The 15,150-nt window shown below is 43.5% G+C and overlaps 1 protein-coding gene across 12 annotated transcripts in view; it reads right to left on the bottom strand.

Moving 5' to 3' along the window:
* The window catches only part of LOC134092998 (serine/threonine-protein kinase Nek6-like), a 54,124-nt gene that overhangs the window by 15,860 nt on the left and 23,114 nt on the right, over positions 1-15,150 (bottom strand). For 6 of the 12 annotated variants that reach the window (XR_009940270.1, XR_009940269.1, XR_009940271.1 and 3 more), the window contains exons 6-7: positions 5,065-13,845; positions 3,968-4,083 (exon numbers count right to left, since the gene is read on the bottom strand). Coding sequence is in view for 2 of the 12 variants with exons in the window: in XM_062546228.1 (XP_062402212.1) it covers positions 13,072-13,845 (774 nt within the window). In the remaining 10 variants the exon portion in view is untranslated. Of the gene's footprint in view, positions 1-3,967; positions 4,084-4,467; positions 13,846-15,150 lie in introns of those variants that run through there. The other 6 variants (XM_062546228.1, XM_062546237.1, XR_009940275.1 and 3 more) reach the window with 5 other exon arrangements.

Below are 15,150 nucleotides of genomic sequence, written 5' to 3'. Positions count from 1 at the left end.
AAAGATTCTCCTTTCCATCACTGGATTTCTCCAATGTGGAAAAGTCAATGGCTACTATTTCCAGGGGCCTCGACGCCAATAGGCTACCCATAAAGGTCCTCAATTTTGGCTGGGTTGCCTTGGCTACCATACACCGCCGACATTAGCGACACCAACGATCAACGTCTTTACGCATTAAAGGCCAATAACAACGTTGACGAACAAGGCTAGTTGTGCGTTCTGCCCCCTGGTGGCCGTGGCTGTCGTGCAGAGCCGTGAGCACCTCTGCCATCAGGCTCTGAGGCAGTAATAACTGCAAGACTTCCGTAGTGCTACCAGGGGCATGCGTTTTCCGGTACAAGACGCCGTCACGAACAACTAAATCTGCCCATTGACGAACAAGCTCTATGACCGCAGGAGACTCATGAGCCCTTTCCAAGGCTGTAGGGGGACTACCCCTCTTCCAATATACTAGGAAGGCCTTTAGGACAGGATCCTCGGCCTGCAAAAGTTGGAGGTTGGCCCTGGTCCTCGTTGGACAAGCATCTATGGCCTGCACATCAATCGATGGAGACGCGACTACACTCTTGATCTCAACTGGTACAGAGATACCTGAAGCTACCTCTTCCATGGATGCTGGAACTGGCGGCTTTGGCAGACGCGATAAGGCATCCGCGTTCTTATTACATGCACCAGGACGATATTCGATGGTGAAGTCGAAGAGAGCTAGTTGCGCAGCCCAGCGTTGTTCGACAGCACCTAATTTAGCTGTTCGTAAGTAGCAAAGTGGGTTGTTATCAGTCAGGACAGTAAATTTGGTGCCAAGCAGATAATCTCGAAACTTGTCTGTTACTGCCCACTTGAGCGCTAACAGTTCAAGTTTCATGGCTGAATAATTATTCATATTTCGCTCAGTCGGGCGCAAGCCTCTACTTGCATAAGCGACTGGACGACGCTGCCCCCCATCCAGTCCCTGGGATAGAACTGCGCCAAGCCCAAGCCCACTCGCATCTACTTCAAGCACAAACGGTTTGCTGAAGTCAGCATAGCTCAATACGGGCGCGCTTATCAGTTTCTGTTTTAGAGTTTTAAAAGCTTGATCGCAGCCCCAATCCCAGTGGTCCCGCAGGTTGGTGTTACTGCCTGTCCTACTCCTCTTAGGGTTTGGCTGCAGTTTGGCGACCAATTTATGAAGAGGGGCTGCATACCTCGCAAACCCCTCCACAAAACGCCGATAGTATGATGCAAAGCCCAAAAATGATCTTAACTCTGTCACTGTAGATGGAGTGTCCCACTCTCTGACTGCCTTGACCTTATCAGGGTCTGTAGAGACCCCAGAAGCTGAGACAACATGACCCAGGAACTTTACTTCAGGCTGAAAAAAGTGGCATTTTTTTAATTTGAGCTTGAGTCCGTGATCGCGCAGACGACTAAACACCAACTCCAGGCGTTCTAGGTGTTGTTTGAACGTGGATGAGAAGACCACCACATCATCCAAGTACAGGAGGAGGGAGTGAAAACGCTGATCACCGAATATTCTTTCCATTAATCGCTGAAAAGTCCCAGGCGCATTACATAATCCGAAAGGCATTCTTTGGAACTCAAATAGACCAAACGGCGTGCAAAAGGCGGTCTTAGCGCGGTCCTTCTCAGCAACTGACACCTGATTATAACCGCTCGCTAGATCAAGCGTGGAAAAGAGAGATGCGCCTGTGAGGGCATCCAAAGACTCCTCAATCCTCGGCAGAGGAAAAGCATCTTTCCTAGTCTTTGCGTTTAATTGTCGGTAATCGACACAAAGGCGAATGGATCCATCTTTCTTTTCCACAACTACGATGGGCGAGGAGTAAGGACTACAACTCTGTTTCACAACTCCCTGCTCTAGCAATTCTTGGATGTGCGTCTTCACTACATCGTACTGGGATGGTGGAAGTCGCCTATAGCGTTGCCGCACTGGTGTATCATCAATCAACGGAATCTCATGCTCCAGTAAATCGGTACAACCCAAAGGCCCTTCACTGCAGCTAAACGTGTCACTATACTTTTGAAGTAGAGACTTGGCTTCGCCTTGCTCAGGTTCAGTCAGATTAGGCCAAGAAAGGTCTGCAAACTCAACTAAGGGTGCTGTAGTAACCTCCACTGATCGGATAAGTGCGATGGGGCCTTGAACGTCATTTTCTTCCTGAAAGCAGAAGGACTTACTAGCAGAACATGCTGCAATCAGGTGTATTTCCCCCAACAGGGTGCGAGGTTTTACCCACCGATCTTCAGTACCCACGTTCACCACCGGCACGTCCACGGTGCCATCTCTGACAGGAAGCAGCGAGGTTGGAATAAGTAAGTCTGGTGGCAACTGCCACCCTGTCCCTACTGGTTCCAAAAGCACAGAAGAAATCAATGGGCCGAGTCCCTGTCTACAGGTAGCGGGCACAAGCTTTAAAGAGCCAGCTGGGACACAGGTGGAAGACCCAGGAGCAGTCAAAACCCTGCCCAGAACACCGGAAGTGGAGAGGTCCTCGAGGCGTTGGCACGCTAATAAAGCATGTTCCCAAACAGTTGGGACTGTCTGTGTGGTAGAAGTAAATAGACGGGTACCGTCTTGGCAGAAGAATTCCCGCAGGCAACAACGGAGGACATTCATCCCAATCAACCCTGGGACAGACTCCTTCTTCGCTTTGGGTGCAGAGCCCAGTGGGTCTTGAACCACCAAGACACCTACAGAAGGAAGCACTCTTCCCAAGACTTCTACATCCAACTCAAAGTACCCTCGGTATGGAATGTCTAACCCGTTGGCCGCTTTTAACTGTAGCCAACCACAGGAACGTAACCGGTCATGCCCCAGGACGCGGAAGTGCTTATTAAAAAACGACTCTGTGATGGTGGATACCATAGAACCAGTATCTATAAGGCAGGTAACAGTGACACCTCCCATTCGAACATCTGCCACAGGACACTCGCCTATCAATGTAGAAGGGCATGGCAAAGTAGATCTAAATGAATTTGAGCCGATCAAACCCCCTTCTAGTGCTTGACTCCATGCACTAGAGGGTGCTAGTTTCCCTGCTGCCCACTAGCGGAGCCACCCCGCCCATTCCCTACCGCCGGCCTGGACATAAACCCACTGCGTGACGCCTGTCGTGAACCAACCTGGCAGTCTCTCGCCATGTGGCCTACCTGTTCACACCGTAAACAAATAGGTCGGCCATCTGCGTCAAAACGGAATCGCCTCTGAGAATTAGCTGGCCTATTCGATAAATTAGATGGCCCAGGGCCAGAGGACAAATGTTGGAGGATGGTATCCAATTGGGCCTGTTGCCTGCGTAGGCAGTCTTTAAGCTCAGTCAGATCATCTTTTGGTGTTGCTACCACGGCCTGGGCTTCTGCCTGCCATTCTCCCGCTAACCCTGGACTAGCATCACACGAAAAAGCCCTTGCACGAACAGGACGGGCCCCCTCTCCATCCTCAGCCCATCGAAATGCCTCACGACGCAAATCCAAAAACGAGGACTCAGGATTAAGGCGGATATATTGTCTTAACTCTCTGCGCAGCATTTTATCCCTAACATTTTCCACGAACTGGTCACGGAGGACAGAGTCAGGTTTAGCAATGGCATTTTTATGTTTACGTTTAACAACCTCCATCAACGACATTAGTGAGTGTGAAAATTCACGCAACGTTTCTCCCTCCCGTTGGCGGCATTGGAAAAATTTCTGTTGAGCGTCAATATAGGAATGGCTACAACCAAAAGTCTCGGTCAAAATGGAGAAAATCTGTTCCGGCTCAGCTCGTTCTGCATTTGGGCGAAGTTTAATTTCTAACTTTGCTTCCCCGTCCAAGAGATCATATACAAAATGTGCTTGCTCGCTAGTGGACATGTGCCTAACCTGTAAACATCGACGGACCTCCTCAATCCATTCTTCTACTGGAGGGGCCTCCGAACTACCAGCAAACCTAGGGTATTTACGTTCTCGAGGGACATAAACATACCTTAATCCCTGTTCTACCTCCCGAGTAGGTGCTAAATTTCCCTGTCGTAGCCTTTCATTGTCAGCTTGCAACTGCCTAAGCTGCTCCGTTAGCTGCCCGACCTGTTCCTCCAATTCCTGAGACATTGTAAACAGGGCAAGACCAGAGAGGGAAGAAAAAAAAAAAGGTTGTGATTATTAGTATTATTAATTTGTTTGTTTTTAGATACAAATTACTTCACTTGCAGCAGTGTTACTGTCCATGCACAATCCTCAACCACTGTTTTTCCTGTACCACCTTCACACTCAAAACAAAAACAAGCAAACACGCATACACGACATACACACAAATGATTCTTACACCAGTCCCAATCAATCCTGCCCCGACTACGCCAAATGTAACCCCTAGGGGGGAGTGTTGAGATTACGGGTTTAAACCTGAATTTGGATGTTAACCCCCAAGATGACCAGCAGGCTTTCCCAATAAAGAGAAATAAAAATGGAGAGAGAGAGGGACTGGAGTATTATCAAAAATAAAGACAATGTTTATTGTATTTTAAACAACATACACAATACGACAGACAGTAGGCCTTCAGGGCAACAAATTCACGGTGGAGGGCAATAAAGATCACAGCAAAAGGTGTTTGGATGAATAGCACACGGTAAACTTCAGAAATGACTCAGTAAGCAAACACTCGATAAACAGCACATCAGCCACACACAAATCGGTGGAAATCACTCTCAGCAAGCCAATGGCCACACAAGATTATTGTCCCCCCTTCCCAGAATATTGCACTGACCCAATGGCCTAAATAAATAGCACATACAATAGACATACAAACATTGAACAGTAAGGACAGCCCCTCTAGGCAACAAGGTGGCTAAGCCACACGCTCACACGAAAGCTACTAAAATCAAAGCACAGGAAAAACAGTGGCTAAGGCAGCGGATGATGGTTCTCCTGCAAGAAAAACATGGCCATAATGTCATAAAAATACAGACATAGCAGACTAAAGCTGTTTGCCAGCGAACTGATTAAATTACTCCCAGCTGCAATGGTCTACTATTGGCTATGATCAATGAACAGGGCGAGAAGCTAAAGTAGCATACGTTACCAACCTGGAGAAACGCAGGCCGCCGTGCTGAGCCGGAAAACTATTGTGGTTTTCGGTCACGTCGTGGACCCGCTTTTACAATACGTTCACAGGCAAAACTACAATACAAAACAGTATCCAATCGTAAGCACTCCGCAATAAACAAACAACCAAACGTGAGGGAGAAAGGAATCCATGAACTTACATCCACTGCACAACAAACACGCAATTGACTCGTAACGACCTCTTGACTCGTAACGACCTCTCACTCTATATAGGTGGCCACTGTGAACAAAATGCAAATAAACGTGACTCATAAGGGCAACTGCCTATGGCTAAAGTGCGGACAGGTTGCACATACGTAAAAGCAGGGAACTTACGTTTTTGTTGAAACACACGGGCCCACAGCCAAAAAGTTTGTCAGGCGAAGTTTGGACACAAACACACACTCCAGTGAAGGATCACAGGCACCAAGCCAGGGTTCACTCGCACAACAAAAGAGCTCCTGTGTAGGCTACAGCCAAGTAACGAAAGGCACTAATCAAGACACCGGAAGACACGGCTATATTTAACTGGGCAGCGCCAAGTGGCACCCACCTGATCCAATCAAGGTGCAATTCTAATCGTCTCCGTCCTACCCATTACATATCTATGGTAATGTTATGAGAAAAAACATGATTATCTGACTCCATAAGATTAATAACTTGTATCTCTAATAAATGACCAAATAACTAGTTTGTCAGCTATGACTATGCATGGCATGATACACAAGACTTAGAGATATGCAACTGGTGGGTAAATGAATTTATTAGGCATTAAGCCTTGACGGTAAGTGTAAGGTAATACCACTTCAATTGAATTTAAAATAAAGTCCAGATAGGTAAATATAACATAGCAAAGGATCAAATGAACAAAGTCAACTTAATCTCAAACAAACAACAAACTTGAACTTAAACGTAACAAGTTAAACAAGTTAGAAAATCAAATACACCAGATAAAACAAAGTATGAAGAAAATCACATGAACCAGAGAGGGAGAGAGGGGGTAGAAGAGAGAAAGAGGTAATAATAATAACAATAATAATACATTTTATTTAAAGTGCCTTTCATGACACCCAAGGTCACAAAATCATCACATAAAAAGAAAAAGAAAAGAGAAAAAACAAAATAAAGGTAGGCCCCCTCTGCCGATTAATTTGGGCGGTACCAACCACAAAGCTAAGAACCCCTAACATTAGGCTACACCAAAAATTAATCAGACCAACGAAAACGGAAATCTAGGCTAACACTAGGCTATCGGCTATGACAGAAATGATCATATCTTGGAATTATCTAACGAACATACTTTACATCCGAGCCTGTGAGTCAACTAGCCTACACTACATTAAAATTAAAATAAGAGGCCAAAAATACAGGAAAACAATTTAGTTATTTAACTGGAGACTAAATGAGATACGAGTATGTCCGGGTATGACACTGGCCACTGAGTGGGGTTGTTGCTACTGCTAGTAGCCTAGGCTACTCGGGAGGCAGAGGGGAAAGTTTTTTACTTTGATTGAATTAAGCTTTTGACGTATCTTTCACGGTCAACGACCGGCAAAGTGGTAATATATTGAGTGGTCCTATTGATTCGTCGTGTTTTCTGTTATTGTTAACCCCTACGATTTCGGTACGAATTACGTTTATTGACCCTAATTTGCATTGGAGTCAATGAGAGACGTTGTTTGTTTTCCCCCCGGAAGGGGCTGGAACGTTTCTCGCGAGTCAAGTTTCCCGGATGTGCCGGTCTAACGTATAATCCTCCCACTTCATTTTGTTGAGGTCGGGACAGGTTGAGCTCCTACGAGTTCGCGAGTAGGAGCTCCCACTTCGACAGGCGTTCCAGTGCATCTTTCGTAGTTGGAGGTAGGATAAATCCCACATCCCACTAGTTTAAATGCTGTCTGGAATGCACCAATAGGCTTTACAGTGATATGATTGGTTAAGGGATTTGTGGCGCGAAACTGTTTCACTGCTTGAAGAGAAAGCAAGAATTCTCTATCTATATCATCTAATGTGAAGGACACCTGATTGGTAGGCTGTTTTATTCCCAAATAAACCAGTTATTTCGTTGTTTTTATTTAGCCATTTTACTAGCAATTGCACCGTGTGTATATGACCATTTGCGTCTGTGTTCACATCAGCTGGTTGCTGGTGTTTTAGCAAACTGTTGTCTTTAGTAAACTGTTACTATTTTCAATGATTTCTTGGGGGGTAACATGGAAAGCTAACAACTAAGACTGTTACTTTAGAGATGTATTCAAGTTTGAACGAAATAGCCTGTCAGTAATACAACAGCAATCATTACCGTTAGCACGCTACAGTAGCTGTACATTTCCAGCTCCAGAAATATTTTTGGTTCGACATGCCCGCGACTAGAGATGCGCGGATGGACTATTACTCTATCCGCAACCGCATCATACAACTCATCATCCGTCCGCACCTACGTTTTTTATGTTTTTTTCAGAACCGCACCCGCCCGCCATCCGCTATTTGTTTAAAGCAAAGATCTCTGTTTAAAGGTCTATGGGTGATCCAAGACGCTGATGCGACGCGAGAAAGCTCTTGTTCTAGAAAGATGCAGCTATTTAGTCTAATTAATGGCAATTACACTTTATTCTTTATACAAAAAAGAAAGAAAGTCCGAATAGAATAACAACAAGCCATTCGCATTACAGGCCAATTAAAGGTATACTATGCAACGTTTTTCAGTTAATCAATTCCTTCCATACTGTTATATATGATTAAATGAGTCATTACCGTTCGAACAGTGGTTTTTTTGGCCGCTCTAGTGGTCTGTAGCGGTAAAATCACACTTGCACTTGAACTTCAGGAGACACTGGGCACGCACCCATGCTCTACTCCAGGAAGTGTCATGTAAAGTCTCATGAAAAGGCACGGCAGACTGACCGATTGAGGAGTTTTGTCAAATATACACGCTAAAGCTGTAGGGGAAGCTCTGCAGAGAAATATGCAAGCATAAAACGAGCGAAAATGAAAAGCGAAACGAAAATGAAAGCGAAACCGGCGATGAAATCGCCAATCCTGCATAGTATACCTTTAACTCTATGCAGCTTGTCAGGGTGACGACTAGGACGAGCCTGTTCTGAAGACTCCCGTTAATTTTGATTGCACGAGTGCACGTCTTTTCCAGGCAGACAGTGCAATCCATATCAGCAGGCCTTACATACAAGTTATAAACTTCTACTTTCTTATTGCACACGGCAGACGAAAACATAGGCTACATAGGCAACTTAATTTAAACTTGTTGTTACCTTTGAGTTTGTCACGCACATTCACTGGCGGCGTTGCCATCTCTGATAGTAAACAAAGCAGCATGCACTGCATAGACACAACTAGACCAAATTACTGCCTGATGAGAAAAGTGTGCATGTTTTTTATTGGATGTAAGTAACAGTATTTAACAATGTAGCTTATATATATTTTTTTCATTTGATCGGTTCAACCGCCACCCGCCCGAATCTAATTAAAATATTATTTTTTGTAAGGTCATCCGCCCGATCGGCGGTTTAACCGCGGAGTCCGCGGCTGTAACCGCCATCCGCGCATCTCTACCCGCGACGCGCCCTCTCGTTTCGCTCAAATCTATCTATCTATATCACCTCATGTGAAGGACATCTATTGGTAGGCTATTTTATTCTTAAATAAACCAGCTATTTCGTAGAAATATGTACCACATTTTACAGTTATATGCAGCCAAGTTGGCTAGCTTGCTAGATATGATCTGTCAAACATGAAAGGTGCTAACGTATCCAAACGTTGTGGTTGTGCCAAGGGTCTAACCAGAGCCCGTCTACGGAGAGCCTTGCCACTCGCTATTAAGTCCTATTGTAACGACTTTTGGTTGCAGTTCCACCAGAATTCCACTGGGGGCGATCGCCTGAGTGCAGAATGAATGGGAGCCTATGGAGCTAGATGGCTAAATTTGTCTCTTTCACCCAATTGTCGTTGAGAAATCTCAGATTTGAATGTAGTTTTTGCAAGTTCAACATGGGTTTCAGGTCAAAAGTTGAATGAACGAGTACTTATGTCCTTCCGATTTCTTACAGGTTGAGTTGTTGTTGCCCATACCACGCTAGCATTCTGCTAATGAAGCTTGAGTGTATGACGTCATTTACATTTTAAAAGACGTTTTAAAGCAAATAAGTGACTCTAAAAATTCAAACACCTCGCAATATGTCATTTCTTTGCATCCCCTTTCGAAAACAACATTCAAATTAATTGACAAAAAATTATATTTTGAGAAAAGTGGATTTTGAGGGGTATTGCTTCATAGACCTCCATGCATTCTGCACTCCAAATGTGAGCGCCTCTAATGGAACCAGCGTGGAACTGCAACCATTTTAAAACCGGAAGTATAACGACAAGGGCCGGGTTTCCCAAAATCGTTAAGAAGCTCTTAAGTCCTAAGAACTTCTTAGGAGCGTTCTTAGAACATTCTTACAACGCTCCTAAGAAGTTCTTAGCACTTAAGAGCTTCTTAACAATTTTGGGAAACCCGGCCAGTGGCAGTTCTCCCCTTATTAGACGTGGGGTGCTTCTCAAAGTCAAGGATTGCTCCTTCCAAGCCACTTTTTCAAGGACGTTACGTCATCAAATCTCGTCAAGCACTGTTCCAAAGTCAAGGATGCTTTCAAATTCTAGCGAGTACTGAGTCCTTCGTTCTGAGAATTTCGGAGAATTTTGGAGGATGCATCGATGGATCCTCGGAGTGAAGAAATAACCCACAATCCTTTGCGTATGAACAATTAGAAATTTTCTGACGGTGCGGTTTAAAAAAAAAGAGAGAGAGGGAGATGGAAAGTAGATGCAAAGAAGCAGTGCGTGTTAATGTAGGCTAAATATGATTTATCAAGTGTTTTGTTAATGCCATTGTATATTTGCTCAGGCATTTATCAAGTTATTGTGCATATTCATCATAAATGCATATGTCAATGTGCATGAACAAGTTGTGATAGACTTGTTATTAATTTATCTCAGAATTTCGCCCAATACGAACTTTGTAGAAGTTTAACATTACCGTTGCTGTTGCCAATTACCGGTATAACTTTCCATTGCCACTAACATAATTATGAACTACGGATTGTGATTATGTGAAGACCAAGTCGAAAGTGGAAATACTGTAGGCTACACCAAAAAGTTTATTTAGAGAAAAGTGCAGCTGCAGTTGTCGGAACTCCTGTAAAAGCAGCACAATTTCCACGGTTCTAATTAAGCGCGCAGCCGGAACCGTGCACAATTGACGTGCACTTCCACACTCGCTAGGCTGTTCCATTGCATGTGATCTTGACGGCTGGAGGGGGTACTGGGAAGGTGTGTAGCCTTGTCTCTCTAGCACTCGACTTGAAAGAAAGCATTCTATCAAGGACGAGCTCTTGACTTTGAGAAATACCCATTCTCTGGTCTAACGCAAGGTTTTCGTTTATCGTCGGCTACTTTTGTATGAGTGCATAACTGAAGACGTGTAGTATAGTGTCATAACTATTGCTTAGGTCGTAGACTATAATTTTCTTGATCAAGGTTATGGCGATACTCGCCAACTAACGTTAACATGTTGTGAACTCAAGTGGGTATTTTCTCTACTCCACGTCGAGACGCAATATTTCGTCTTTACGCTGCCAGGAAATAGCACGTGTGTGTGTGCATATATACTGTACATGCGCTCTCTAGATAGTTTCTGTCTTATTTTCTTGCTCAAGTTGTCTTATATCAATATTGGTTTGCAAGCTGGTCTATAATGTTTAGTCAAGGATTTAATACTAACTTGCTTCAAGTGAGTTCACAGGCTAATGTTATTTCTCCAAATCATCAGTCAGCCTTCCAGTGACCGTGTCTTTAGTGAAAAAGGACATAGTTAGAGGTGACTCAGATTGTATTGTAACAACCAAGTAAGTTATTTATAGGCTTATCTTTTTTTCTCTCCTCATTATTTTAGATGGAGGGGGAGAAGAGCCAGTATGCACGGTTGATGGAGTCTCTCAAGGAAAGGAGACTACTGACTGCTGAGGAGCTCCAGGTCATCGGTGAGCATCAACTACAGGATCATGAAGGGATGGACACTGCAGAGGAGGAGTACCTAGATAGCCAGCTACTGAGTGAAGAGGATGTGGAAGAGGAGGAGAGTGATCTCCCATCATCCTCAGCTGGGTAACTATGTTTGTGTGTGTGTTATTTCTCCAAATCATCAGTCAGCCTTCCAGTGACCGTGTCTTTAGTGAAAAAGGACATAGTTAGAGGTGACTCAGATTGTATTGTAACAACCAAGTAAGTTATTTACAGGCTTATCTTTTTTTCTCCTCATTATTTTAGATGGAGGGGGAGAAGAGCCAGTATGCACGGTTGATGGAGTCTCTCAGGGAAAGGAGACAACTGACCGTTGAGGAGCTCCAGGTCATCGGTGAGCATAAACTACAGGATCATGCAGGGATGGACATGGGAGGAGTACCTGGATAGCCAGCTACTGGGTGAAGAGGATGTGGAAGAAGAGGAGTTGGAGGGGAGTGATCTCCCATCATCCTCAGCTGAGTAACAATGTTTGTGTTTGAGTGTGCACACGTGCGTGCGCAACTGCGCATGTGCACATTTTTTATCGTTACAAGGGCATTACTTGTTATAATAATGTCAGGAATAGTGGTAACAGTTTCATTACATTTACATTTACATTTCTACTAATTAGCATTCTTATGACAATCTATTTTGGGTTTGGTTAGCCATTCCCTGACAGGCCCATGTCAAGTAGAAAGCGCAGACGCTTGTTACAGTGTTGTCTTCTTACTCTAGTTCTAGTAGTTACTGCTTGTTTGTTTTAGTGTTATACCTGGGTTCCTAAAGATTTCATATAATTGATCAATTTTAAAATAAAATGAAAAACATTTTTTCCATTAGAAAACTTGTGTCAGTGTCTTTTCTCTATTCTTGTTTTCGTAACAGAATGATACACAGAGAGAGGCATTCTCCATCAGCTAGTCTTTACTTCACCTTTAGTCTTTCCTCACTCACAAAGGTTATTGGCTCTTAAGGCAAGGTAAAACATGCCACATTTAGCTATACAACTGAGATGGTTAAATACACTTATTTTACTACATTACCAATATATCTGTGTATTTTGGAGTTGAAATCAGGGAATGAAAGCATTCTACTTTTTAAAAATTCTACTCGTCACTTCAACTTGCAGTTATGAGTAAATTGATCATAACTTTTGAACCAAAGGTAATTAATTGATTCTGTTTCTTTCACTGAAGAGAGCACACCATTGTCTATATCTCACACACTATATCTGCGATAGCTATTAGGTAAAACATAAGATTTATCTTGACAAATATATGTTTTTGTGTTTTTTAAGGTTGAATTTTGAAGGTCTTGTTTAAAAACAATGTATGTTACACTTAAACTTATTAACCATGATGTATACCATTTTAAAGGGCTAGTTCTTCTGATCACAATGATGGGTATATTATATCTCTAGCATCTAGCATATCCACACAACAAGCCTTTTTGTGTCACGGGGGCATCAGTATGAAAAAAACGGAATGTGTTGTGCCATCTGCAAAGGTCCAATAAATGTATCATAACATTTGAACAAAAGGTGACAGATTGGTTCTGTTTTTTTCAGTGAATAGAGGACAAAATTGTGAATCTCTAATATACTCTAGGTTTTTCTCTCTCTACCTACAACACAAATTGGGGAAAATGAGATTAATCTTGACTAATTGCTATTTTCGTGTTTTTTGGGGTTGAATTTTAAAGATATATTTAAAAAACATGTATGTTCTCTTAAAAGTTATTAGCTATATTTTATACCATTTGAAAGCCCTGTTTCTCCTGATTACAGTGGTGGGTATATTATATCTCTGCCATGTAGCATAATCACACAATACACCTTTTTGTGCCATGAGGCCATTGAGTATGAAACAATGGAATGTTCGGTGCAGTCTGCAAAGGGATATACTGCTTGGCCAGATGGTGGCGTTGTCCTAGAACCATTGTGGCTGTCTCAGATCCCATAGTGACTGTCCCCGAACCTGTTGTGGCTGTCTTTGACCCCATAGGAACTGTTCCAGAGCAAGTTTTGGGTCTCCAAGATCCATTTGTGACTGTGTCAGAAGCAAATGTTCCAGACTCCATAGTGGCTGATGTCCAAGATCCAATCGTGACTGTCCCAGACCCCATATTGACTGTCCAAGATCCAATCGTGACTGTCCCAGACCCCATAGTGACTGTCCAAGATCCAATCGTGACTGTCCCAGACCCCATAGTGACTGTCCCAGAACCCGTTGTGACTGTCCCAGACCCCGTTGTGGATATTCTGCCGCCAGTGGCATTCGTTGAACCTGTTGTGGCCTTTCTGCTTTCACTTCCCGTCTAGGCAGCTTCATAGGTAGCTTCATGACACCAGCTAAAGCCTGTATAATCTCAGCCTCCACTATCGGCATGCGGGTTCTAGCAGCAGGATTGCTGTACACCATTTTGGACACTGTTCCCCTGTAAGGCTCAGGTAGGATTGGCCAGATTTTCCTGAATGTGACGTTGAGAGTAGGTAGCCTGTCCCTGGGCCTGATGAGCAGCTCAGCGATGACCTTGCCCATTGCCCAGACGTCTGAGCGCTTGTCCCGCACACCGTTCTGCAGCAGGATTTCAGGAGCGGAGTAAGCAAAATTGCCTAAGTTCTGGGCCGACGTTATTCCACCCTTGAAGAATTTAGCCAGTCCTAGATCTATGATGACGGCGCGGTTTGTTCCATGTTCCACCTGTAACAGTACACAACAGCAGTAGAAACAATTATAAAGAATGGCACTCTGCAATATCTTTGTGTAATGTGGGTAAGGTCAGATACCATGGGTGTGACGCTATTAAGGTAGAAGACGAAGGTATTTAAAGGTCTCATTCCGCGAGAAACTGTTTAATACTTGTTTTTGTTGAAATACTATAGGTCTCTACGAGTTGTATTTGCATGCTGCACGTGAACATTTTCCTCTACCCCCATAGGGAGGGAAAGTGAAAACCAGCGCCCCAAGTGGTTGCGTTCCTATCGAAGAGCAGCTCCAATGTTAAGTCCCATAGACCGACTTTTCAAAAAAATACTACGCAGCTATTCCAGCGATCTTATCCACCAAAAATATTTTTCAGTCTTCATACTGTAATAATCTACTAACTGTGAAAATATCAGACCCTATTTCGCCTTAATAAAAAAAAACGTAATTGCTCGTTTCATTTCATAAATGGACTACAACTTCAAATGACGTGACACCCTTCCACGACGTTACTCGCCTAGCATCGTTTGTTTATTAGCCTGTTAGCTAGTTGGTTAGTTAGTAGACAATCAGACTTACTGCCAACTCTTGTGTGAGTAGGAGCACAACACAAGTTGTCCCAACATAAAGGTAATTACCACGCGGTTTACATCGCTCTCTGTTATTACAAAAATATGTAAAGCCAGTTCAGCAAATTGCCGTTTTGATCAGTTGGAGATGAAGCGCCCAAACTGGTGACGTCAAATGCTACTGTAGCTAGTACTGTAGTTCGTTATCACCATGTTACAAACAAACTCAAAACAATTAAACTGATCCTAAAAAATAAAGTATGACCACTAGAAGCAATAGAGCTGACCTAAATGCATAGCATATTGAGGACATTTAACTAAGTTCCCATCATGCGCCGAGATGTATTTTTTCTAAAAGAAAATCCCATCCCCTCCCGCTAGCCTCTAGGAACGCAACCGCTAGATGGCGATGAGATTACTTTCCCTCCCTATTACCTGTATCAGGCAATGAAAGAAATCACAGAGAAAAATGAGCGAATGAGAAAACCCCAACGGTGTGATGTCACACCGAGAATTAGTATTCATGGCCTCGCCTCCCACTAGTTTGCTATCTTTTACTGTCTATGCTTGCTATAGTCAGGGGGCCAAAACTGATATTAAAACTTTGTCGGACACTTTTTGGTACAAGCATACAACCTATCCAGTATTGATATTTAACCCCTCAACATGAGTTCTAGACAGGTTGTCAGCTTAGAAAATGTTATTTTGTCCATTTTAACACTATATTCTTAAA

Source organism: Sardina pilchardus, chromosome 1 (assembly GCF_963854185.1).
Source record: "Sardina pilchardus chromosome 1, fSarPil1.1, whole genome shotgun sequence".
NCBI classification, from domain to species: Eukaryota; Metazoa; Chordata; class Actinopteri; order Clupeiformes; family Clupeidae; genus Sardina; species Sardina pilchardus.
The sequence above is the reverse complement of the archived record's forward strand: the minus strand, read 5'-3'. Positions and strand labels throughout refer to the sequence as shown.